Source organism: Anabrus simplex, chromosome 10 (assembly GCF_040414725.1).
Source record: "Anabrus simplex isolate iqAnaSimp1 chromosome 10, ASM4041472v1, whole genome shotgun sequence".
NCBI lineage: Eukaryota > Metazoa > Arthropoda > Insecta > Orthoptera > Tettigoniidae > Anabrus > Anabrus simplex.
The window spans coordinates 42675519-42701900 of record NC_090274.1 but is presented as its reverse complement, the minus strand read 5'-3'; the positions used below and the strand labels follow the sequence as shown (position 1 = coordinate 42701900).

The 26382-nt window shown below is 40.0% G+C and overlaps 1 protein-coding gene across 2 annotated transcripts in view; it reads right to left on the bottom strand.

Moving 5' to 3' along the window:
- Nucleotides 1-11458: 11458 nt before the first annotated feature.
- cindr (CIN85 and CD2AP related) overlaps nucleotides 11459-26382 on the bottom strand; it is a 79404-nt gene continuing 64480 nt past the window's right edge. For both annotated transcript variants that reach the window (XM_067154492.2, XM_067154493.2), the window contains exons 10-12: nucleotides 24935-25247; nucleotides 13842-14389; nucleotides 11459-12066 (exon numbers count right to left, since the gene is read on the bottom strand). In XM_067154492.2, coding sequence (XP_067010593.2) covers nucleotides 11914-12066; nucleotides 13842-14389; nucleotides 24935-25247 — 1014 coding nt within the window. In that variant the 3' untranslated portion in view covers nucleotides 11459-11913. The remainder of the gene's footprint in view (nucleotides 12067-13841; nucleotides 14390-24934; nucleotides 25248-26382) is intronic.

The following is a 26382-nucleotide window of genomic DNA, read 5'->3' as shown; positions in this document are numbered from 1 at the left end:
TTTTACTTAGGGCCAGCTATTATTATGACTTGAGTACTTAGTTTTTTAATGAATAAAAATCATTTTAAAAAGTTTTCTCCTTTCTTTATCGAAACGTTATCCATACCTGTTGTTTGCTAACTCTGCTCTTGTAAATTTTGTCTTTCATTATTGTGATACTTTAACGGCACTTAGCCTGGTTTTAATGGAACAGGGGTTGGCACATACCTCATTTCATAAAATGTTCATACGAAAGAGGTAATTACAACACAAATATTTCTTAGGTAACATTAAGCTTTCATGAGTGTTTATAATGTAACTGCTTCCGACTTTTTTTTAACACTTTTTCGGAAGAAAAAATAAAAACTGTGAAAATGACATTTTTTCTGTTTATCTCAGAACTTAGATTTTGGTACTTAGCCCGGTTTTTATATTCAGTCGACATTTTTAACTCCCTCTGACCTTAATTTTAGATATGATGATTATTATTATTATTATTATTATTATTATTATTTGGTTCATATAAGTGGATATTAGGCCAGAAATAATACAGACTTAAGGACCACACGTGTGGCCAAATTATACCTGAAAACTCTGGTTGCAACCGTAAGCTACTACTAAAGATGGTCATGAAGGCAGTGTTGGAAATCTAGAAAGTTATATCACTGTATTTATTGCTAAGTATGAACATCAGATCTGTAGGGGATATAGTAAAAATGCATGAGACATAAAAGTTTGCAAATTATATTACGTACAGATTTTTGATGCAGCCAACATTAATGCAGAAATCTGATATTTTCCATTCGGCCCCTGTAATATTGTATGCTAATCAAAGCCTACGGTTAAATCTGAATTTAAATACAGAGTTTTGACAAATTCTCTCCGGCCATTTTCACATGGTAACAAAAACTAACAAACACTGAACAGAACTGGCTTTCGACTTTTGTACACCTAATACGCGATAGAAACAAAGTATGTGGCAAAAGGATTAACTTTACAAATTTATAGGCCTAATCTTATTTATATAGAAAGTTATTAACAGAGAGTGGAAAATGATGGGTAAGTTACAATTACCCACATATTACTGGCTCTTCCTTCTTTTATGTAATTATATAAGCAAGGGGTACTTAAAATTCTCTGCCCGATGTTACTCTAGTCCCTTCATTGAAGACATAAATTGCAACTGAACAATAGAGTAAAAAACATATCTTAGAATAAAGCTATAAAAAAAGAGCCTTTGATAAGTACAGTATACACAAGAAGAGACCTAGTTTGATGTATATTGCAGATATAACAACAACCTCATAGCAAGGAACTTCTGCCTTGTTCACAGCACCATTATCATGCAATCAATCCACATAGTAAAAAAATATTGCCAATTATATACTTTGTAATTCTAGCACAAAAATAGGATACAAAAACATTCACCCAGTAATCTGTAAAGATTACTGAAACGTATCCTGTACTTCTTGGTAAAAAATAATGATTCATAACCAGTTGGCCACTCAAATCATAGCCACAGCTTCATCTTATTAAATTACAAATTGGTAAAAAGAATGATCTAATGAATAAATCATCAAGGCAGTTCAATTTTCATTATCTTTGAAATTTCCTCATCTAAGAGTTTTTGAAATATAACATGTCACCAGCCACAAGAACATAGGCTAAATGGTTTGAATCTGGGGTTGTCCACTTTCTCCCGAGGGTGCCACATAGACGGCATCTATTATCCTTCTAGTTCAGCTTGATTTGGTGTATTTGTTCATCAATCATCCCCTTTCTCTGTCCTGTCTGACCTCACTTGGCCAACTCTATATCGTTTTAATTCTCGTTGCATAAGGTTTGCTAGGAGCAGGTTACACTGATGGTTCATAATGGACTCGTAGCGTAGCGTACTGGTCACGCTGGAAGTAATGATGGAACATACGACAAGAAATAACTCGCGAAACAGCCCGGACAAAAAATGGGGGCAGATTGCGCGTCTATCAACACTTCAACATGGCTGATGTTTAGGTCTGTCATGTATAAAAATTACCACCAGTGGCACACAAGAAAATAAGCACAAAAGCACTAAAACTACACTGTCTTTACTGTTAAAAGGCCATATCTTTCATATGTATACCACAACGGAAGACCGAAAATTTTCATTCATGGCAGGGAGGAAGAAAAGTAATTTTGAACTCTGTCACGAATATTTTTAACCCTCAGAGTGTGTAGTAGTACCAACTCTCAGTAAAATTGCCAGGAGTGGGATCGTGTTCACCACAGTTCTTATCAATCAGCCAACACTGATCTGCATTTGTGGCCGTCACGCAGGTGGCAGATATCCAATCTATTGCTTACCTAGTCTTTTCCTAACACGTTCAGCCCGATGGTGAACAACCATTGAGTTCCCAAAATTCAAACGTGCGCCTGGTTTCAGATGCATGTTGTTTTATTTTGCACCCAGCGTTTTGTGCAAGGAAATAAAGAGCTTTGCTTTGGCTTTATTAGGATTGTATACATTGTGTACAACAACAACAACAATTGGTGCACAAAAACCTTGTAAATAACTGTCATTCAATAACCCTCCTTTAATTATGAAAACCTTTTATCAATTTAAACATGTTGTAAGATTACAAAATTGGATATAGTTATAATAATAAGTTTAATTTATTAAATTCCAATGCAAACTGACTTTCATAGAGTAAGAATATACAGGTTTGACAAAAAGAAAGTTTTAAGAAAAGACAGCAGTTACAAATCAAAATCTGGTAAATCGGTCCCTTGTCACAGTTTTCTTTATAACCTCATTTCCCTACATAGGATTTTTAAACCAATACATTCTTCTTTGGAGAAGAGACAAATGTCTATGACCAAAAGAAATCCAAGCAGCTTCTTCATTTCGTCTTTCGTGCAGTCCTTCCATTTAGCCACTGGTAAAATGCAAACTCGTGTCCTTATCCCGAGGTGGTGGTGGTGGTGATTATTGTTTTAAGAGGAAGTACAACTAGGCAACCATCCTCTATTTAACACTAATCAGAGGGAAAAATGGAAGGGATCCGACACTTCGAAAAATGAAGATATCGGCCAAAGGAAGACAAGGGCCACGAAGGGCGTGAAAATGAAAGACTCCCTAGCCCTCGCAAACCTAATAGCGTCAGGGTCGGAAAAGAACAAGAGTTGACCAAGAGAGGTCGGATAGGATAGGTGAAAGTGAGGAGCCTGGCACAAGTAAGTGGAAGCAATGCCAGGGCTCAGCTTAGAGCCCCGGGGTCGCCAACCCACGCTCCAAATTTCAGAGCCCCTGGGGCCTCTTTTAGTCGCCTCTTACGACAGGCAGGGGATACCGTGGGTGTTATTCTACCGCCCCCACCCACAGAGGGAATTATCCCGAGGTGGTGAAGCTCCTTTAAGGCACACCCCTGTTGGAGGTGAGCTGCATGTACCATTTCAACCATACACTAGCCCTCCTGCCATTCTTAAATTTCTGGCAGTACGGGAATCGAACCCGGGCACCCCGAGGTCGGCAGCTAATAACACTAACCGTTACGCTACGGACGTGGACTAGCCATTGGTGAGAGTCGTTTTACTCTTCGAAGAGGCAGCGTATTGCCCTTTATATCTCTTGGTGTCTAAAATAATTATAGCTAAGATTTATTCATCTAAAAATTGCTTATATACTTTAAAGGGTCTGTTACATCCAAATTATACTGCATCCCTGGCTGTCCAGAAAAAGGAAATTCCCCACACGTGGCTTTAAAGTTGGTCCACTCCAAAATATTGTATATGTGAGCGTCATGAATAACACTTATTGCTGTGTGTACTGGGTCACCGTCTCTCCTTTATGCATCGCTTTGTTCTTCCTCACATTCTTCTACCACACTTACACAGTTTATTTATTTATTTACTCGAGTCAGAAGCATACAATAGAACTTTTTTGATTTGGTTTTGCATTACAATTTAGTAACAATATAACAGAAGGAATTTTACACATATATGCCAAAATGGTATTAAATAGTCTTTGCCCAGAAGCGAGCAACTGCGACTGCATTTTCTTGTGCCTTGAGCAAATCCTCCTCGCTGCAAGAATCAGGGCAACACGAGCACTGACACAGATGCTTGGTAGTCTGCACCTCTCCGCATTCACATAGTGGTGACACATCCAGATATCCCCATTTCACTAAGTTGTCCTTAGACTTTGCAACACCTGTTCTTAACCTGTTCAGTGATCTCCATGTGATCCAGTCCCAGTTGTGTCCGGTTGGTGAGCATTCAGCTGGTTTTGTCCATGTTTGATGATGACTTGTTCTGGCTGCCCACAATTTTTCTCTGGCTTCCTTCGGAGATGTATTTGGTGGAGATGTTGACTGCAGGAAGCTCCTCCTAGATTTCAATCTAGGCTTTGGTGGAGTATGTCTGACTTACACAGTATTTGATGGTAAATATTCACTTCCAGACGCTGATATGTCACCGAGTTCAGACACACACGTGCCCTCACTTAGGATTTCTTCAATCTCATCTGCATCTATAATAAACATTTAGGCCTAATGTATTGAATAGGTGGACACAATATTTTTAATCTTGAAAGAGTTTACTTATTTAGGCCTAAAAAAATCACCACCAAAAAGTACCGTTTTATGCTATAAGCCTATGAAAACGATGCAAACCGCAAACAATGAACTGCAAATGGTTTGAATATTTTTTTATTGTGAGAGGTTCACAGACTCATTGAAAGAATGCTCTACTGATTGCTTATTGGAGTTGTTGCACTGTGGTCATTGTGTTTTGGACATTAATTGAATTGCTACGATATGAATCAATGTTAATTTTTTGCCTGTGTTCAATGTATTAGTTGTTTTAAGATCTTTATATCTTGCCCCATTTTACTATTTGGCTGATGATGACACTTGTAATGTGTCGAAACCGGTCCCAATAAACAAGTTGCGACTTCTTTTTAGTTCAACTTACAACGGAGTATTGAAAGGTGGATCCTTCTAATATTGTACATCTTCTTATTTCTCTATTCAATACGGAACGATCATGAAGTTTTTAACTTTAAATGATAAAAGCAGTTTCGAAAATTAAAGAAAGCTTCAAAATCTACTTCAACGACCTGAAATTGCATGAACCCCCGTTGGTGCACAACGGCATGAGATTCCCGCGTGATTACCAAATGCCGTCGTGCTCCACAAAATAAAGTGTGTAAAATTTCTTTAAAACTGTTATAATATGCAAACTGACCACTGATCAAGGGGTTTCTTGTGAAAAACAACGTTGTTTGTATAAAATTTCAATGTTGTCTTTCAAGGAATGCAATGCTAAATACAATTTTTGAAAGGTAAAATTTTTTAATCGTGTACCACCAGTTGTGCACGCGCGATGAACGTGTAAAATGATCTCAAAGAAGTTGGAAATTTATCAAACACATCTCTGTTGGTAAATTATTTCAATCCCTAATTCCTCTTCCTATAAACAGATATAAGCCCCAATTTCTCCTCTCGAATTCCAACTTTATCATCGTGTACCATTTTATCATGTAAGTGCTCTTGTTACAGGTGCCTAATTTAACATTAATTAATTGGCTGCGCGTGTTAACACATGATGGTTATGGAGCCAAGCACTGCATATCAAAGATGAGTGGGTTCAAACCCCCACTGTAAGCTGTCCTGAGAATGGTTTTCTGTGGTTTCCCATTTTCACTTTCAAGCAAATGCTGAGACAGTTCTTATTCATAGGCTACAGCCAATATTCTTCCTGCCTCTTTACCTAATCTCATTCACTATCATTTGTTTCATCTTCTGTAACTCCTCATACGAGGTTGGCATCAGCAGGGCAGCAGGATGTAAAAGGACACGATATAAAATTTCACCTCATCTTGTCCTTGTACCCGTGCCAGGAAAGAGGATCAAGGGGTAGACATACAGGTAAACCCCTTTCCAGCATCCATGTGTTTGTACGTCTATGAATATCTTAAAAAACGACGTAACTTCATCTCAGTTGTTCTTTGAATATACAGCAGCAAATTTAAGAAGCCAGCATATGTTAAATTCCTTGACCAACTACTGAAAAGTTTCCATCCCTATCAACTTTTTTATGCTATACGGCGCACCGGTCTTTAATTGTAAATAAACGACGTGACTTTGGCTCAGTGGTTCTTCAATTGGATACCAGTATCCTAAAGGAGCCAGCATATTCTAATCTTATACAGCAACTCAAGAATTCTTTCTATAACATCTTTTTAGTGCTCACTAGACTTTTCAATGCTATACGGCGCACTGGACTTTATTAATAAATAAACGACGTAACTTCAGCTCAGTGGTTCTTCAATTGGATACCTGCAACTTAAAGGAGCCAGCTTATTCCAGCAACTCAAGGATTCCTTTCTATAACATCTTTTTAATCTCTTTCAGAGAGTTATTTTTTAACATAGTGCTGCAAAATATCTCACATGGTATGTACTTTTACGAGACCGCACGTGTCTTTACATTGTTTAATTTCTGCGGTATTTTGTGTTTTAATTTTGCTTTAGGCTGACGATGATCTAGTACTAGGTCGAAAATGTAATTTAAACTATTTACATTTTGTATTGAAAAGGTGGACCCAAATAATACATTAATTTACTCTATTGTAAACCCCGTTATAGGCGTATTTGTTATCAGCAATTTCGCATATACGCAATTTTGGTTTTAAGTCTAGTGCTGCCATCTGTTAACAGTACGTGGAAGCTTTAATGCCTTAAGGCAGGTACAAGACATGCGTGCCTGTAACCACAGACATTTAGCAAATATAATCTATATGTCTGTCTGTGTCTGTACGTACACTTTGTCATGCACCAAGATTAAACGGGGCAAGTGCATCTCTATGTGCATTTTCTGTCAGGTTTGTCAAGACGTGAATCGTCAGTTCCAGCCAGTAGAACTGTGAAGTTGGATACAAGGCAAGAAAGTGTGCACGTCGAAGGAAAGAATCGTGTACCAAATTCGTATTTGTCAGAAACAAAGTTAGAAGTTCTGGATCGCTATGAGAAAGGTGAGCGTATCATTGACATTCAGCGTGCTTTGGGACTTACTGAATCCACTGTGAAAACTATTCGTGACAATGCGGAATCAATTCAAAACACTGCTTGATCTTCCACTAACTTAAGTGTGACTAGAGTGACCAAACCTCGCGTGGAACTGATGGAAAGAATGGATTGGATTGAGCATCACAACCAGCAACACATGCCTTTCCCTGGAGTTACTATTCAAGCTAAAACCAAGAGTTTAGTTTATTATTGTGTGCTTCAGTGTTCAATTTTTCAGCGTATAAAGTTTGCATTAAAATGTGTTTCGGGCCGATGACCTTCAATGTTAGGCCCCTTAAAACAACAAGCATCATCATCAGCAAAATGTGTTTCAGAAACATGATAATGCTAGGGGCTTTACGTCGCACCGACACAGATAGGTCTTATGGCGACGATGGGATAGGAATGGTCTAGGAGTTGGAAGGAAGCGGCCGTGGCCTTAATTAAGGTACAGCCCCAGCATTTGCCTGGTGTGAAAATGGGAAACCACGGAAAACCATTTTCATGGCTGCCGATAGTGGGATTCGAACCTACTATCTCCTGGATGCAAGCTCACAGCCGCGCGCCTCTACACGCACGGCCAACTCGCCCGGTAAACATGATAATGGTTACTTTTTGTAAAAATACTAAGAATCTCTGCTATTTTAAACTTAATATGTGAGTAAACTGAAACCTAATCCTATATTTTACATATAAAACGACTCTCGACTTACGCAAATTCGGTATGCGAGGCAATTCCGCGGAACGCATTTGCCGCGTATAACGAGGTCTACCTGTACATACTGAGTAATGTTTCACTGATGGGAGTTGATGTTGTAACAAAAGAATTTTATATGATGTCCATTATTGCCTTCAGCCTGTCACTAATGCATCATTGTTCTAGAGTTAACAGTGCTTCAATTTGGTGTAAGTGTTTCTGGTGGCAGCAGGAAGTGATACTGATGGTAAGGAACACAAGGAAATTTCCGGTAACAAAATAGTGACATGACTAAAATTTAAGTCCTCAATTATTGGACATGCAAGGTTTGAGAAAGTGAGAACTGAAATGATACGGAGAATACTTAACATGGCGCCAGTTTCTGATGAAGTCAGAGAAGTTGGGCTCTGAATCTATGGCCACATTAAGAGAAAAAAATCAACATTACAGTACATGCTGAAAAAGATGACTGAACTGCTTCCACCACGGAAAAGGTGTTGAGGATGACCTAGAAGTCGACGGAAGAATTCAAGAAGGCACGGAGGAGATTGTTCAGGACAGAGCAACATGGAGGAAGAATATCCACATTAGAGACCCACTGGATTTCTCAAAGATGAACGGGTGTCAGAAAAAAAATTACACCTCCAACAAAAAATCTGACAAATCCAAATCGTCTGGGAGTGCTAATGGAAAAACTTCTGGGACATAAAATAATGCACTATTTGTAGCAATAAGGATGAACGGATCTTATTTAAAAACCCTTGGGGGTGTGGGTGGTAGAATACATCCAAGGTATTCCCGTCCTTTCGTTGTCAGCAGTTACTCGTTTCCGAGTTTACAGATTTCCTGGCTAATAGCTCATTTTAATTCATAGCAGTTTGTGTTCGAACTTCCGGTGACTGTACAGGCCAATTCTTGCGTAGAACACTCATCCACACATCGCACAAGTGAGGGGCGGGGGAGATCTTGGCTGGGTTTAGCGAAGTTTGCGTTCCTGTCACTTAATATCTTCATATCTGCAGCATTCTTATTCGAAGTGTTAAACTGAGGCACAGACACGTTGCCACCAAAGTAAACGGTCCTTGGCAAGTGTTTCCCAATTTTGTGGGTTTATTTCCGCCACCTTCAAGGTTTTTTCATTTGATCTTTGAAACTTTTCAGAGGGGCACCCCGTGGTCTTGAACTGGAGCCAAGTTCACCATAGAGGATCTGGCGCGGTAGTCTGGTGTCATTCATATGGCGCACACGTCCTGCCCATCTGAGGCACATGCTTTCTCAAGAACTTAACATTAGAGACGTAGTTTTCCCACTTGATGTTCATGCTGGAGCGTAGTTTTTGCTGGCGAAAGCGCTCCAGCTTTTTGATGTCACAGTGGTATAAGGTGCACGTTTCATAGCCATAGAGAAGCCTTTCGTAAGAGGTGACTAAAAGGCGACCTGGAGGCTCTCAACTTGGGACGCCCCTAGCTGTGACTGGGATTGCTTCCATTCGCTTGTTCCAGACTCCTCATTTTCTTTCCTGTCCGACCTTCCTTGGTCAATTCATGTTCACTTCCAACCCCAATGGCACTAGGTTTGTGATGGCTATATTCGTAGTCCATATCTATCTTTTGACAAAATCTTCATTCTTCAAAGGGATGGACCTCTCCCTATTTCTCTCCTGATTGATGTTTTAATTTAATGGCATATAGCCTTGTCTTCCGAGTTGGCCCCCACGAGCTACTGGTGAGGATGGCACCCTACGTAGGATGATCTCCAGTGTTCTCCCCAGAAGTGTTCGTCAGCTGGGTGGCAGGAATGAGTAGCCGGGCGGGGAATACTACGTAAAACTTCAATATGAAAAAATTTTAATTCATTCCCCTCATGGCATTAACAATAATGTGAGACAGGTAAACATTAACTGCAAAATTGAACTATTTTAGTGTTATTATCACGAACAAAACATAAGAGTCTTTTGAACTTGTAGTGTTCTACTGCTCATTTCAAATCATGTAACAGTGGGCTTACGCCTACCAATCGGTTGCTGTGGACATGTGGACTGCCGTATGAGTTTGTGACGTCATGCGGAATAAAGGGCTCGCATGCAATTCCATGCTAATCCAGACCCTGCTCACGCACGACACTACGTGGTGGCCAAGCTAAACATTTGATCTCCGATGAAATCGATGCAATTATGCTGACAATCATTTAAATTAACACTTTTACAGTATTTATATGTTAATTTGGAACAGCCAGTGACTCAAATATATAACTAGCACATAATCTAGGTTATATTAGTCGGGCGGTCTGTAAAAACAGCAGGACAGTGCACCCATTAAAAAGGTCCTAGGGAGAACACTGATATCTACTGCTGACGACGGCACAAACAGCTAGTCCCCAAGCTAGAGGAAATAACCAATGAAGGTTGAAATCCCCGGACAGAAATCACACCCAGGACCCCTTGGACCAAAGGCCAGCATGCCAATCAGTTACCCACGGAGCCAGACAAATGTAAATTTGCGTCCTCGTCCCAAGGTGGTGCAACTCTTCCCAGACACACATTTTCTCTTTTGCTAGTGGCTTTAAGTCACACCGACACAGAGAGGTCTTATGGCGATGATGGGATAGGAAAGGCCTAGGAGTGGGAAGGAAGCGGCCGTGGCTTTAATTAAGGTACAGCCCCAGCATTTGCCTGGTGTGTAAATGGGTAGCGGCTGTGGCCTTAAGTGAGGTACTGCCCCAGCATTTGCCTGGTGTAAAAATGGGAAACTGCAGAAAACCATCTTAAGGGCTGCCAACAGTGGAATTCGAACCCACTCTCTCCCGGATGCAAGCTCAAAGCTGCGCGCCCCTAAACGCATGGCCAACTTGCCCGGTCAGGACAGTAATTAACAGTGCCAACTGTTAAACTAAAGAGGCGGGACTGATTATTGTTAATAGAGGATGGTTGCCTTTTAATCTAATCTAAAAGGTCCGTTATTGGAAATTATAAATTTTCCAGCTAACTCATTCTTGGCTGCCAGCGTTTCGCGCCCCAGTGTGCGAATTTGGGCTCATCAGTTGTTAATGAATTTACTCATTCAGGACAAATATTTCAGGTTCCCTAGGGGAATCAATATAGCAACCATAGACGTAGTTAGTAGGCCATGGAAAACCAATAATGTTATCTTTCCTTATTCTCCTGGTTGGTAGTGTTCATTCTTTTCAAGGTTTCTTGTTTGGTAATAATGGGCAGAATGAACGAGGAAGCAATGTGCCAAATTATGTGATTAAGTTACAATATTTCGTCTGGATTACCAAGTGGTAGAGCGTTGGTCTCCAAATCCAGAGAGCATGGATTCAAACCCAGAGGAGGCAGCTGGATTTTTGAAGGGCAGAATAATCTGTAAAACTTCGCCACAGACCACCCAACAGAGATTACACTTTCTCAGGTATCTAGGATAGTAAAAGAGAATGTCAAAATTGACATGCAAGCAGCCTGCATGGCACAAATCAAAATGCTAGCATATGGTAGCAGAGCTCATACAATTATCATTCATTAGTAATTCATGTGTGTTAATATACAATAAATATTAATTTTGACCAATTTGCTACAAAATGCTAAATCGGAAAATCTTGCACACCTACGAAAGGCCACGGACCACAAATTCTATATGTGCTGTATGTCTTTCCCCATGATCCACTTTTAGAGATCAGATTTAATGCACTTGAAGTGTAAGTCACCACATTATGCTGCAAGTCCCAAACTGTCAGTTTCCTTTCACATAAACCCTATGCGTAACATCTTCCATTAGAGGGTCGATGACCTAGATGTTAGGCCCCTTATAACAACAAACATCATCATCTTCCATTAGGTCTGACAGTCAAGAGTCTCTTATGATGAACTACTTAAGTACAACAGAAAAACATCCACATCCGCGATCAAACCCAGAATTCAATTACTAATAGAGAGAAAATTTCAAAGAACGATTGAAATAAACCATGAAATTGGCTGTATAACATCATAACATATGTCTTTTTCATTTATACAGAATTACACTTAGCTATCTTATGTACAACCATTCAATATTCTTAACCCAAACATCATTATTATCATCGATCAAAAAAAAAAAAAAGTTATCAATAATACCTGAATTTCTTGGTTTTCATTTTTCTTCTTCTTCTTCCTAACTCACCAATACTGAATTACTGTACGTCTAAAACACTGCTGAGGTTACACTTGTGTGACCAAGTTAGTTAGCTTGTCCAGGTCTTGCTCTATCTGCATTCTCCTAGAGATTTCTTCATTTAGTTTATCCACGACTTCTTTTAAGGCTTGGGTGAAACACTGTTTCTGTTCTTCCAAGCACTGTTCAAGTTTCGCTACCTGAAAGGAAGAAAGAAAAAGGAAAAGGATAACCAACACTGAAAAGAAGGACAAAGCTATAACCAGTCAGCCTTTATTTATGTGAATGAATTTTTCATGAATTTTTATAAATTGTACAAAATATGCAGTACAATTTTTAAAAATGTGTATTTCAAAATTCAAAAGCATTTTACAGATGGCAAATTTCAGTCATTTTCCATTTATAATTTAAGAAGTGGATGTTCATGTTCCACCTGATCGATACAATATTTTTAAAAAAAATGAATTTTCGTATTTTATATCGAAACACAGGACTGGTTTTGACCTTTTGATTGGGCCATCCTCAGCTGAATACAGGCATAATTTTAAATATTGTTACGTGCCAGCCCCGTGGTAGACCCTTTCGGTACTTCCCAGAAGGGGCTAGTGACTCAAATGATCTGCAATCTCCCAGCCGGCTTGTGGGTTGGAGCGGGTCTTTCCGTGTATTGTTCTCGTCGGCCGGCTTACCTGGGAGTTTCTTGGAGATTCAACGGGAATGTTCTGCCTCTAGCCACTTGCGGAAATTCTGGCTGAAATCACTCGAGCTATAAAAAGGGAGGCTAGCTGTGGACAGTCAGTCAGAGTTGGGTTCCGTGGTGGAGTCAGTGTGAGACTCAGTGTGTTGGGGTTTGGTGGCTGGGCTGAGGGCGACGGATGTGTTGGGTATCGCTAGTGTCCCACCGAGTTGTGGTGTCAGAGAGACCAGTGAGTGGGCGGGCTGGAGACGACAGAACGGAATACTGTACTGCATGTTCGTGTATTTCTGAGGCTCGGCATGAGTCAGCGAGGGAAGACGCTATCGTGAGTGTTAAGGGTAAATGGACCTGTGTTAATGTTCGCTGCTGTGAATATCGTCTTGCTGTTGAATACTGTTCAGCTGTTTAGTTGCTCACTGCATGTGAGTGAGTGAATTACTGGACTGTCTGTGGAGTTGAACCAACAAACAGTCATCGTGGCCTGGCCCATGTGTTCAGATCCAGTGGTCTACACACAGCAACTGCATGAGGTGACTGACTTGGGGAAGTGAAAGTAGGGATTAACCGCCCGCAGGTATTGCAACGGGCTGAACCGCCTGCTATACTATAAGGAAAGGGACTTGTAAATAGACTTGTAATTAGTAAGTGTGGCCATTCATAGCTGATTAGGATTTTGTGTGTGTGTTTATATATGTGTATTTGCATTTCTTGGATCATCCTGTAATAAATTAGAGTAATGAAAAAGATGGAGTTTTATTCGTAACAATACTAAAATAGCACTCTTCAATAATTAAAAGATTGTATCACTGTTATTGTCTAAAAATGTTCACTTAATAGTTAAAAGGGTTTCAAACTATTTTGCTGCTGATTATACAGCACATTTCTTCATTAAACCTATACAGTATGCTGTAGACTATATACTGTGTTATTAATCTTTTAATTTTTAGAGTTATTTATCATATTATGTTAATGTTCAAATTTAATTTTGTTACTTATTTTTTATGTAAAACTTTGTCCTTGTGGCAATTCAGAATGTCTGGAAAGTCGTTGAGTTTCTCAATAAATATATATATTAGCCAAAAACTAATAGAAAGAGAAAAAAACAGATAGTTAGCAATTTTCTACATTAATTATCGGGAATGCACTGAATTTGAAAATAGCATGACAATGGGTAAACAAATCAAGTTCCACTCCTATACACTGCTGCACACAACAACCCCAGAAAGCTTTCAAATGTGGCAGAGTAACATAACTCCAGTAACAGTGAATATCACTTACCTTTTCTTTTAATTCTAAGTACTGTTTCTGAGGAACCATTCCTCCAGGACTTGGGATTGTGGTACTAGCAGCCGGTGACAAAGCAGGAATATCCTGATTAGGCGCAGACGATGGAGTGCCATGGAGTGGATCGGGTTTCGTGGAGGCTGAAGAGGAGACGGGGAAAGACGAGGGACTGATGGTGCGGTGTTGCGATGTCGTCGTCGTTGTCGTCACCGTCGTGTGGTTCGCAGTGGAAGAGGGGGAGACAGGGGAGGGTTTCAGCAGTCCGGGAGATGTCCGCACGTTTGGTGGCTCTGTCGACGAAGGACGAGGCTGATCTATGCTCACGCCAGTACCGGTCATGGAAAACGGGCGGGACTGCGGGCGACTGATGTCTCCACCAAATAAGCCCTGTGCTCGTGTGGGGCCATGGTGCCTCAGAGTCACACCTGTAGGGGTCTGTTTTGGTGTAGCCTCGGACGAGGGAGTCGATATAACGGAATCACCACTAGCAGCTGATGAAGGTGTACTGGTTGTATTCTGAGGGCTTGTGAGGCGGCTGTGACCTGAAATAAGAATACACCAAATTTCATTATACAAATCGTAATGCAATTAAGACAAAATGGAAAGGGATCTGACTGGCTAAACTGCCCACTTTTTTTTTTTTTTTTTTTTTTTTAACTACTGTGCACTGCTGAGATTTTTTTTTACACAACTTGCTTTATGTCACACCGACACAGATAGGTCTTATGGCAAAGACAGGATACAAAAGAGCTACAAGTGGAAAAGAAGCAGCCGAGGCCTTAATTAAGGTACAGCCCCAACATTTGCCTGGTGTGAAAATGGCAACCACAGAAAACCATCTTCAGGGCTATCAACAGTGAGGTTCAATCCCACTATCTCCCAAATGCAAGCTCACAGCTGTGCGCCCCTAACCTAACGGCCAACTCGCTCGGTTACTGATGTTTACTGAATTCGTTTCTTTTTTTTTTTTCCGTGTGAATTCATGGTTGCATATATTAAATTGTTTATGTGCACTGTTGGCTCAGATGTCTCAATGTAAAGTATTCCTCTCCCTCTAAAAAAATTTTATTAGAAACTATAGTCCACTTATTTCTGTTTTTAGGTAGCAACAGAGTACATTCCTATCCTCCTTCCTTGTTTCCCCTTTAACCTCTTAACTGTTACTGGTAATTACTTCTCAAATGAGAACTGGACCTTACTGCTCAAACACTTGTAGTAAATCACCATATTTACTCGCGTTTTTCCATTTTTACAGTCAAAAAATGAAGGGGGGTTCAATATGTGATAACCTCAAATGTTGTGCAGCGAACAAGCGACTTCTAGGCTATAAAGAGATACAAATTTTACATTTAAACATTCTACACTATTCTTTAACAGACTTATGAATGTATTCTGAGTTTTACCAGCCATTTTCATTGGAAGGCAGTATTTCTAAATTTATAACGACAAAAAAAAAATGGTGAACACGTGACTTTTAGGCCTACATATAAAGTAAATATAGTCAGTTTAGTTACTCTTTGATCACGTCATTCGTTTCATCTCATTAACCAGAGATGCCAACTATTACGATTTAATCGTAATAATTACGAATTACCCATCATAATTACGCCTTTACGAATCACACACTACAAATTACGATTTTTTGTTGATTTTTAAATCTAAGTGTATGAAGTGTTCAAAAGGATACACAAGGTGGCTTGAATTCTCAGAATATTATTTTAGGATTTCTCAGTAATAATTTATACCTCTTTCCTGTCCCTCGTTTAAGAATATTTCAAGTTTTCACGCACCGAACGCAGTGTGTGCTTCCAGTTCCGGAAATATAGGCACCTGTGAAGTGGTATATCTTGCGGAGTTGTTGTCTTTGTTCGTCACATAATCAGACTTCCATGCAAGTATGCGAGTTCTTTTGTCTTTGTTTTGGCGGTAAAGTGGTGACAAACTCCGTTTAATTGTGAATATTGTGTGCGTGACTGTTGAAGATATATGTATTGCTATTTTGGTTGCCAAATTTACATATATTGCTCTTCTAGGATATATGCTAATCGTGTGTTACGAAATGCGAAATAATGAAGCGATTTCTTGTGCAGGAAAATACGTGTGATTACGTTACCGCGATTAGTGACGCTAGTAATAAATATAGTTGAAAAATTTAGGGAGGTATACTCGGAAGAATGGCCTTGTTTAATGCATTCCTCAAAATCTCATTCACACGTGTTTTGTAGTGTGTGTAGCCGCGATGTTTCGGATGAGCATGATGAAGAAGAACAAGACTGAATTTCGTGCTAATATGAACTCCGAACTGTTAAGTGCTCTGTTAGTGCAGAGGATGCACATGATATGAAAAGAAAAAGCATGTCACCAGTGTACGTTTACCAAACAGGAACTACAAGCTTTAAATTAAATGATATGTAAGTTAGTAAGATTACGGGGGGGGGGGGGGGGGGGAAATCTGCGACCCCCCCGCCCTAACGGCTGCATTACGAATTACCTTTCTTGAAAGTTGGCATCTCTGCATTAACTCCTCTCATGAGGTTGACATCAAGAAGGGCATCCGGTCGTAAAAACTAGTCTCACTTCATTCATGACCCCGAAGAGAAAAGGGATAAAGATATCTTATTATCGTATTATGTAATACTAATCAAAAGAACGTAATGGCCAGTCATTTGTCCCTGTCAGCTGAGCAGTAGGCCTACCACACAGTAAACATGATCACTGCTTTCATCTGAATTATCGTCGTCTTGTACTGCCAGGTTCCCTGTTACTGGCGTGTCGTCATTCCAAATGACGTCATCTTCACTGCCATCTCGTTAGTCATGCACTGCCATCGAGAGCATTCAAGATCCCTTCTCTTTGAAGATGGTGTCTCTTATTCCCAGTGGGTGCACGTGTAACAGAAGCTACCCCTTCCAAATAAAGCAGTGCTGAAGAAAGAGTGCCAACACACAAGCTGATAACTAGCGTATGTTACAAGTTGTACTTCCGAATGTAATACGTAGGGACTGGAAGCATTCTTTGGATAACTGCGGCTGTTAAAAGCCAGACCTTTATTTTTAAGTATATTTCACGCTTGTTCTCTACATTCATCACATTAGGATTTACCTAAACAGCTGTAATTGAGATAAGAGAGACCACATTGTTTAGGTTAGGTATGCTATCAAGTGCCCGGATAGTGCCAGAAGTTCCACGATGGAAAAGAATAAAAATAAATAACAGGAAAGCTTGCCACATTTATGGATATCTTCAGGTGTGGTGGTAATGAATTTTATTATCATAATGTTTAATTTCGCACATTCACAGTCTCCATTTTTATATTAACGCATTATATGTTTTGTTACTGTAAGTTATTGTAAGTGACTGGAGTGGGACATTGATGATGATGATGATTATTATTATTATTTGTTTGGCAACTCCAAAAATCGTGAACGTAGTTAGTGGGGATGTAAAATCAATAACATTATTATTATTATTATTATTATTATTATTATTATTATTATTATTATTAGGCTTCTTGTTTTAAGGGGCCTAACATCGAAGGTCATCGGCCCCATTATTATCATTAGTCAGGTATGTTGCCGAATAAAACAATCGTAACTGGATTGTTTTCATCACGTTCTAAACCTACGTCTCTCCAAAAATTACATATAATGGCCCAAGTTACGAGATATTAAATTATCACTTTGTTATTGATCTCACCTGCTATATTAATAGTAACATTAGTGAATATTTCTTAACCCTTTGCCGTACCCCCGAGTCCTTTAAATCCCAACAGGCACAGCAGCATAAATACCACCCTTTAAAAGAAAATAACTAAAAGTCAAACGAATAAAGATATAAAGGCAATTTCTTTTGCATTTCGTTCCTAAATGATTAGTGCATATGAATGTGTACCCACCCTAATTTTGAATATCCACATTTTGCTCCTGATGCTATTCCAAAAAGCACCCCGTCCTGCACAGTGGTAGATCGCACTGCTTACATTTATGTTTTGTTTGTATGCCTCTCATTTGTAAACACAAAGCACGCACTGTGGCACAACCAGGTATCTTCACAAAAGAATGAAATAAATTACTGGATGGACAGCCGATGGGTGAACTTCTTTTCCTGCCTGTACATTTGCGAGACGTGAAGTTCCAGATCAGCAGTTGCACCAAGTTGCGCCTGCGCCGGAACTTCAGCTGTCTGTTTTCATGAGCTGTAAGAGCTGGTCGATTACTCATATTAAAGGAGTGAAATTGTTCACAACGCACACATTGATAAAAAAATAAAAATAAAAAAAAAAACACCATTTTTAGACAATCGCCCACCCCATGATATTCTCTTTTCTGATCACTGATGTCTACACCACCATATGTTTTGTATAATTTATAACAGCACGGGACATGCAACTTGTATTTCTTCATTGCCTTTACTGTTTTTTCGTTTCACTGTACCATCATTCACAGAATCTGAACTTGTTGACAGCATAAGACACTTTCAACACTACTCCGCGATTAGACGACATGGTATGAACTTGAACAAGAATAATCTCTAACTAAAGACAATGTTTCTAAAGTAGGCCTGCTTGGGAAATATGCACAGGAAATGCTGTCAACAAGGTCCTGACAACTTTCAGAGTCAAGGGAATACAGTATGGTTTCACAAGACCCTTCAGTACTTCTCTCAACACACTTCTAATGAACATGAGTGTGACGAGGGCTTTGGAGCGTTCTGCACGGCAGGCGTGTAATAATATTTGAGCACTCTGGAGCTATAGGGACGGCAAAGAGTTAACTAAAATAAACTCATTTCCTCACCCCAAGGTGGTGCAGCTCTTTATAGGCACGCCCCATATGGAGGGGAGCTGCATGTACCATTTTTACTGCATATCAACCTTCCTGCCATTCCTAAATCTCTGGCAGTATGGTATCGGGAATCGAACTCAGGTCCCCAAAAACGGCAGCTAATTGTGCTAACCATTATGCTGGCGGACATTCTTAACTACAAAAACAGACATATAGATGACTGATGCGTGCATGCATTGCATGGGTCGGACACAAAACTATTCACCTATTTGTGCAACATCATTAGAGCTGCACTAGGTCTATGCTACGGACGCGGACGTTTCTTAAATTTGAAACACAGATGCACCGCATGACTCTGACACAGGTTTGCATTGAGCGGTCGTACGGAAAAAACTATTCACAAATTTGCATATCATCATCTGAGCTGCAGTAAGGCTTGTACCCGCTTCGAAACAGGATCGTTCTTCTCTGATGAACTTGGGGGGGGGGTCCCTCTTGTATAATGAAATTTCTTTTTTCATTTTCTTTGCCTCAAAAAGCTGGGGGGCAGGGGGCAGGGGGTGGGGAGGGGGGTGTCTAATATATGAGTAAATACGGTATCTGTGGTAAGTATCTTCTTCTTCCTAGCCTTATTCCTGCACTGTGGTGGGGTTCACTTATCCCTGGTACCATATGTACCATTATTGTAGGTCATGTTCACTACATGAACAATAACAAAAGATTATAGTAATTTCATGGAAGGGGTGAACAGATTCAATCCACTCCATTCCTGTTATTCAGTGGCCTGGAGATTGAGAACATGGTGGATCAAGATTTTATATTATTGCTAGATGAGTGTTGTAAAGAGCTATATCTTGTACTAGCTGTAACCCACGGCTTCGCTCACGAGGATTTGGTAAGTTGGTAAAATGTCACTGTTCCTCGGTACCCGCACTAAGACATTATCTGAAAATCCCTAAAGTATAAAAAACTCACCGAAAAATTGCATTTCATTTACCCCAGAGCCTCTTTGTAAACCACATTTGTGGCATTGGCTTTTGGCTCTAAGATGACCAGGCTACTGGCAGAGCTAAATGTGGAACATGCGACATGGAACTCTACATGTGAGAAAGAGTCCTCTTTTAAGTCAAAAAACAGGGTTTCTTTATTTCTGAAGGAGATTCCAAATACCGATTTTCACGTCTGTAACATCTTAGTTTTTGAGATATAAGTATCCTCATAAAGAGAATTCAACTCCTTCTTCACTTATTTTCGATCTCCACCTTAAGCTGATTATCCGAAAACAAAAAGGAGATTACAAATACGCATTTTCACGTATGTAACATGTTAAGTTTATGAGATATACTGTAGATATACTCTTTTTTAAAATTTCCCCCACTTGGCTGAGTGGTCAGCTTTGAGGCCTTCGGTTCACAGGGTCCCAGGTTCGATTCCGGCTGGGCCGGGGATTTCAATCGCATGTGATTAATTCATGTGGCTCGGTGACAGGTTGTTTGTGTTTGTCCCAACACACTCCTCTTCACATTCACTCAACACACCACATTACCAACCACAACAGGAACACGAAAGTCGTCATTATATCCCTACACATGGGGTTGGCATCAGGAAGGGCATCCAGCCGTAAAAACATGGTCAAATCCTCATATGTGTGACACAGTTTGCACTCGCAACCCCACATGCATGGGAAATGCGGTAGAAGAAGAAGATACTCATTTTAAAAATTCACCCGCTTTTTTTTATTTTTTATTATTTCACCCCCTTAAGTCGATTTTCCAAAAAAATTGTGTTCATTTATTTTTAAAGGAGACTCCGAGTACCAGTTTTAACATCTGTAATGTCTTCAGTTTCTGAGATATATGTATCCTCATATGAAGAATTCAACTCCTTCCTCACTTCTTTTCAACCCCCCTCAACCGCTTAAGTAGATTCTCTGAAAACACAAATTTGTGTTGTTTTATTTTTAAGGGAGATTCCAAATACCAATTTTCATGTCTGTAGCATGTTAGGTTTTTGTGATATATTGTAGATAATCTTGCTGCTGTAAGAATACTGGAGCTGACGTTGCCATGGTTACGGCAGTTCATTTCTATATCCGATTCCTAGAGCAGGTGTAGTGTGGTGCCAACATCTCCATAACGGTGGGTTTTAGGGCCTAAAACATGGTTTTCGGGCCAGTAGGACTTACTGAGTTTTGTTCTTTGCGTCACGGGGCTTCAAATGCGCTTTGTCTCGTTCTTGTACAACAAATTCGATTTTGCCTATATTAGCCTATTATTTTTATATCTCCCCCTCGAAGTGTTTTGAAAATAAAATACTGCCCATGTTACTCAATGGCAATGTAGCTTTCTATAGGTGAAGTAATTTTCAAAATCGGTTCAGTAGTTTTTGAATCTATCTGTTACAAAGAAATATACAAATTTTCCTCTTTATAATATTAGTATAGATAGACTTTGTGACTGAAGTCAGTATCTCATTCCGAATTGTGCAACCTTTTGAAAAAACGAGTTGATAGGCAACTTTTGTGTGAGAGGAACTCTGGCAGCAGAGGTGGGGAGGAACCCAAAAAGATACTTGTAGGCTTAGGTTGAGTAGACCAATTGGCTGTTCGTAACATGTGGATGCAATGTGCCTAATTAGAGACAAACAGAAAAGCAGCAATCTCATCTGCCAGAAATGTGAAGTTGCCCTTTGCAGGTCTCATTTTCATCCATATCATCATACTAGAAAATAAGTCTTTCAGATCTAAGAGTTTGTTTTTTATGACAGCCTTCTCATACTAAAGCATTTAGCAGCGAATTTAATATTTTTTCTTTCACCTTGTTTCAAATATTTTATATAATTTTTTATTTTTTATTTAAATTTTTTAGCCAACATAGGACCACTTAGGCAGGTTTATGGAGGTTTTTCTTCTTCTTATCAGCCCAATACTGTTTCATCCCTTCTGAATGTAATTTTCTTTCTGCTTCTGGAATCACTCTTCCTATTCTCTGCCTTTTGATTTTTGTCTGTAGTGTAGTGTGTTTATCTTCTAATATGTTGAGTGTGTGTGTTTTGTTTTTTAAATCTCCTATTGTAATATGCAACTCTCTCATGTCTTCTTTAAGTTCTGTGATCCATCTAAAATTATTCTTACTCGTACCCTTCCGTAATTTATCTATTATTTGTCTAGTGAATTTCTGGTGTCTGTATTAGATGCCCTAAGAATGATATTTGTTTCTTTTTCATTGTGCTAGTCACAGATTCTATTTCTTTATAAACTGTCTCATTGGGAGCTAGTCTCCAGACTCCATTTACTTGATAATTTTTATTTAAACAGATCCTTACTATTCTCCTTTCTAACTTGAGTACTCTATCTATTGCAACTATGTTTGTTGTTTTGAATAATGTTTCACTTGCATTGTAATTTGTGGCTGGGTGACTGTTTTGTATTGTCTCAATTTGGTTGCTATTGAGAGACACTTTTTATTATATGTATTCTTGGTAACATGCTGTGCTGTAACCAGTTTATCTATTCTATTTTGTCATGCTGGTTTCTCATTCAGGTTGTATTTGATTATTTCACCTAAATATTTAAATTTTTCTACAATTTTTTATTTTTTCAACTCCCAGCTTAATTCTGTTTGCAAGCAGAAGTAGAGTTCGCATTATTTCCATTTTTTCAAATTAAATTTTCTAACCAATATTCTGAGCTATTTCCTGTAAAGATTTTATTTGTTGTTTTGTTTCCTGAATATCATTGGCCAGAAGAGCTAGATCATCAGCAAATCCTAGACAGTTCAAATGTATGTTATCCTTCTGGGTTCCAAATTTTATATTTTTCAAGTTGTCCTCGTACCATTCCCTCGTAATGTACTCTAATGCACAGTAGTAAACATTTACCTTTTGAAACCACGTTTCAAGAAACAGGACTAAAGCTTGACAAACATACATATACTCTGAGTTGGTTTACATTATTGAGATACCTGTCATCTATTTGAATGATACCACTCTACTGTGGTCTGCATTGTATCTACACTGCTTTCTTAATGTTCAACTGTAGACCATTTTCTGCTAGCCTGTCATTCCAATTCTGATCCTCTTTATGGCAGCACTGACATTTTTCAGGGCTCAATAAGACATTGGTAAATAAGAATGGCCACGGGTGTGGCAATTGGAAATCCGAGTTGGCATACTGAAGATAAATAAAAGCAGGCAGACAATGATTTTATAATAGATTGTGAGGTATATAATTCATCCTCATTATTAGTCCCCCTGTAGGTGGAGGCAGTAGAAAAACATGAACGGTATCCTCTGCCTGTAGTAAAAGGCAACTAAATGGGGCTCCAGATGTTCTTAACTTGGGAGTGAGAGTTGGCAACCATGGGGCCCTTAGTTGATTCATGGCACTGCTTCTACTTACTTGTTACAGGCTCCTCACTTTCATCTATCCTATCTGACCTCACTTGGTCAACTCCTGTTCTTTTCCGACCCCTGCGATATTATGTGTGGAAGCCTAGGGAACCTTTCATTTTCACATCCTTCATGGACCTTGCCTTCCTTTGGCCGATACTTTTATTTTTCAAAGAGTTGGACCCCTTCGGTTTTTTCCCCGCTAGTTAGTGATAATAGGATGGTTGCCCAGTTGTACTAACTCTTCCAACAATAATCAGCACCACCACCTCATCATTAGAAACAGCTACTTTTTTAGTAATTCTACATAAAGTTGAAACATACCACAAGATGCCTGCACCAAGGCTCAGTTTAGCCATGAGCATCCACTATGGTCTAATGTTGTTCATATGCTAGTGAAGTGAACAATATTCAGCTTGATGCTCATTATGTTTAAGGTGCACTTCAGAGAAGAAAGCCCAAACATTTTCCAAGCATACTGTAAGCAGGTAGCAGGTAGGGACCCTCTTCAGGGGCAGCCCTACCCAGGGAGTGGCGCCCCTGCCTATGCGAGTCCCAGAGCCCACTGACCCAGTGTGTAACATCTGGTATAAATCCAAGCTCAGAGTTACGAGGAAAGACCTCAACGGCATCTACGGCAGAGAAGGTGGACTTAGGTACGGTGTGATGGCGGAAGGGGAAAACCTGTAGCATCTGTACTCCACAGGAGCGGCCACGAAAGGCGTCTGACTCCATGTTAGGGGCGGCCTAATTTTGAACCTGGCAGTAGGTATAAAATGCCTTTGGGTGTGGCGAGCCCATGGTAACAATAGCCTATATGGATAAAGCAGATAATGGTGCCTCGGAAAATGTTAGGGCGTCCCCTACCGAAGAAAGTGGAGAGGAACCATATTTGCCCCTAGCTGGCTACAGCTGGATAAAGGGATATGATGATGATGACGAGTGTAAGAAAATTGTAGGTGGCAGGTAGGGACAATCTTCAGAGGCAGCCCTGCCCAGGGAGTGATCTACGGCGGAGAAGGTGGACTTTGGTACAGCAGAGATGGCGTAAGAGGCAGCTCTGGAGTGGGGGATAAATACAAGTACAATTTCAAGAGTACAATAACTTCAGGCAGATGAGGCTCTTGAGGAGGGCTGATGGTCCTTTGGTGGAGGTAATACCAGAAAAGTTCATCTAGCAGCATCTGCACTTCAAATTAGGGGCGGAACACGTCTGTTTCCCCATGTTAGGGGCAGCCTGAAAAAATCCAGGCAGTAGGTATAAAATGCCTATAGGTGTGGCTACCCCATCGTACTATTAGCTTAAAATGATTGAGAGCGAGTTAAGGCCTCAGAAACAGTTAGGGCTTCCCCCAAAAGCGAGGCGAGTTCCTGGTGTTCTCGTCCTAGGGGAACTGTGAAAAATAGAAAACTGTGGAGGTCCTTGTCTCACAACCTGACCCAGAAGACTGGAAACAGGAAATGAAGAAGAAATCTTTTTAAAAAATTGGTCCTCCTTTCTTCCACAAATGTCTGTCAACTACATGTTTCGAAGTACCTGTATACCTCAACTAAAATCCTTACAATGAAGCAGCTGGTGTAGAATCTGATGTAATGCTACAGCTTTCTGACAATGAACCAGGGTTCTGAACGATTAAGTAAAATTTACAACAACTGAACCTGGTGTGGAGATCAGCAATGCACAAAGAGTATTCGGGAAAGAGAGACAGTAAAGGAGAGGAATCAAATATGTCCAACACAGCTGTAATATGAAACTGAGGGGGAAATCTGCCCTAATTATGCCATATACAAGAGGAATTTCACATGTCAAATTGAAATCTGAAAACAGGATTCAGAGAAACAGACAAGCAAGCAACCAGATACTAAGGTGAAAATGTTTCTCTTTTGTAGAATAGCAAATTAAAGAGTACTGACCTGAATCAGGCTGAAGTTTCTCCTTGGGAGAAGGTATAGGTGTACTGGTAGAGATAGGACTGTGACCAAGAGGAGCGGACGGGCTGGTCGGGAGCAGTGTAGGGCTGCGTGGACTTAACGAGCTCCTCGTCCCGGGTACAGTCTTCTTTGCCTGGTTCAACTTGAGTTCCTCTACCCAAGGTGCCTTGTTCTTCTCCCAGACTCGGCCTCGCGTGGGACCTCCGCCTCCACTCTCTGGCTGGTGATCGTGACTGTCCAGATCGTTGTGGTGACCCCCATCTGCAGTACCGTTCATCAGACCAATGGACAACTCCTAGTAAATACAGTATATACAGTCAGTACAGAAAGAAAAGAAAAATATGTTATGCACAGTCTATTACAGTATTTCTCCGATTCCAAGACAAATTATTTTCTCAGAATCTCATGTAAAAAACCAAGGGTCGTCTTGCATTCACAACCTAACAGTAATGAACACCATTTGCAGCTACCACGCTGCTTCCCTTTACCCCCACGCGCGCGTGCTCATAGAGCTTGAACTTCAACGTCCATGTCATTATTAGGCCTAGAGGTACAGTGACTCTGTGTAACATCACTAATTCTCGGGATAGAGTGAAGAGAGAATGACATTCTACTTGGCGCGAGACAGACTCGCAGCTGCAAGAAAATATGGTATAACTAAATCCAATGTTCTGCGTTAGCGTGAAGACAAAGACAGCTTAAAATGCGTAAAGTACAAAAAATTCAAACATGCGAACCTTCGAAATCTTAGAAAGGCCCTGGCTACTCAGTGACAGAGTTATAAGGCATCTACTGTACCTGACACTTAGTAAAATTAACAGTTCAGATGGCAGGAATACTTTCGTGAGGACGCATTAAAGAAGTTGAAGATGAAATTGTGAGGTAAGTGTGTGAAAAATGCAAAAGCGGAATGGCCATATCACAGCACACAAAACTCCTCGCTGATCTTCCAACGTCCGCGTCTTTATTGTACTGTACATCGCTAGCCTCTGAAGTCGGTCGAAGCTGGCAAGCAAGACGTGCGTTTAGCGGCAGCCTGTTATACCCGACCCTTAGTAAGAGTCTTATAGACAATAGTAATACTTTCTTGATGGATCGTTGTATTGCAGAGACACGCAGAACAAGTATTGCCGGCAAATTTTCAATGGGTTCTCTTCGATAATATGATGCCAATTATAATTTAATTTTTATTAAACTTCCGGAAATAACGAATAACTGTGCATCCGCAAGAAAATATGACATAATTAAAGCCAATGTTTGGCATTGGAGTGAAGATAAAGATAGTCTAAAAATGCGTACTGTACAAGAAAGGCATTGATATGATATCACAAAGCACTTTTTAAGCGGGGGGTCGTCTTGGATTCAGAGAAATACGGTAACACTCAAAAGCACAAGGCCGAGTAAACTCTGCTCTCTGTGAGTACCCCAAG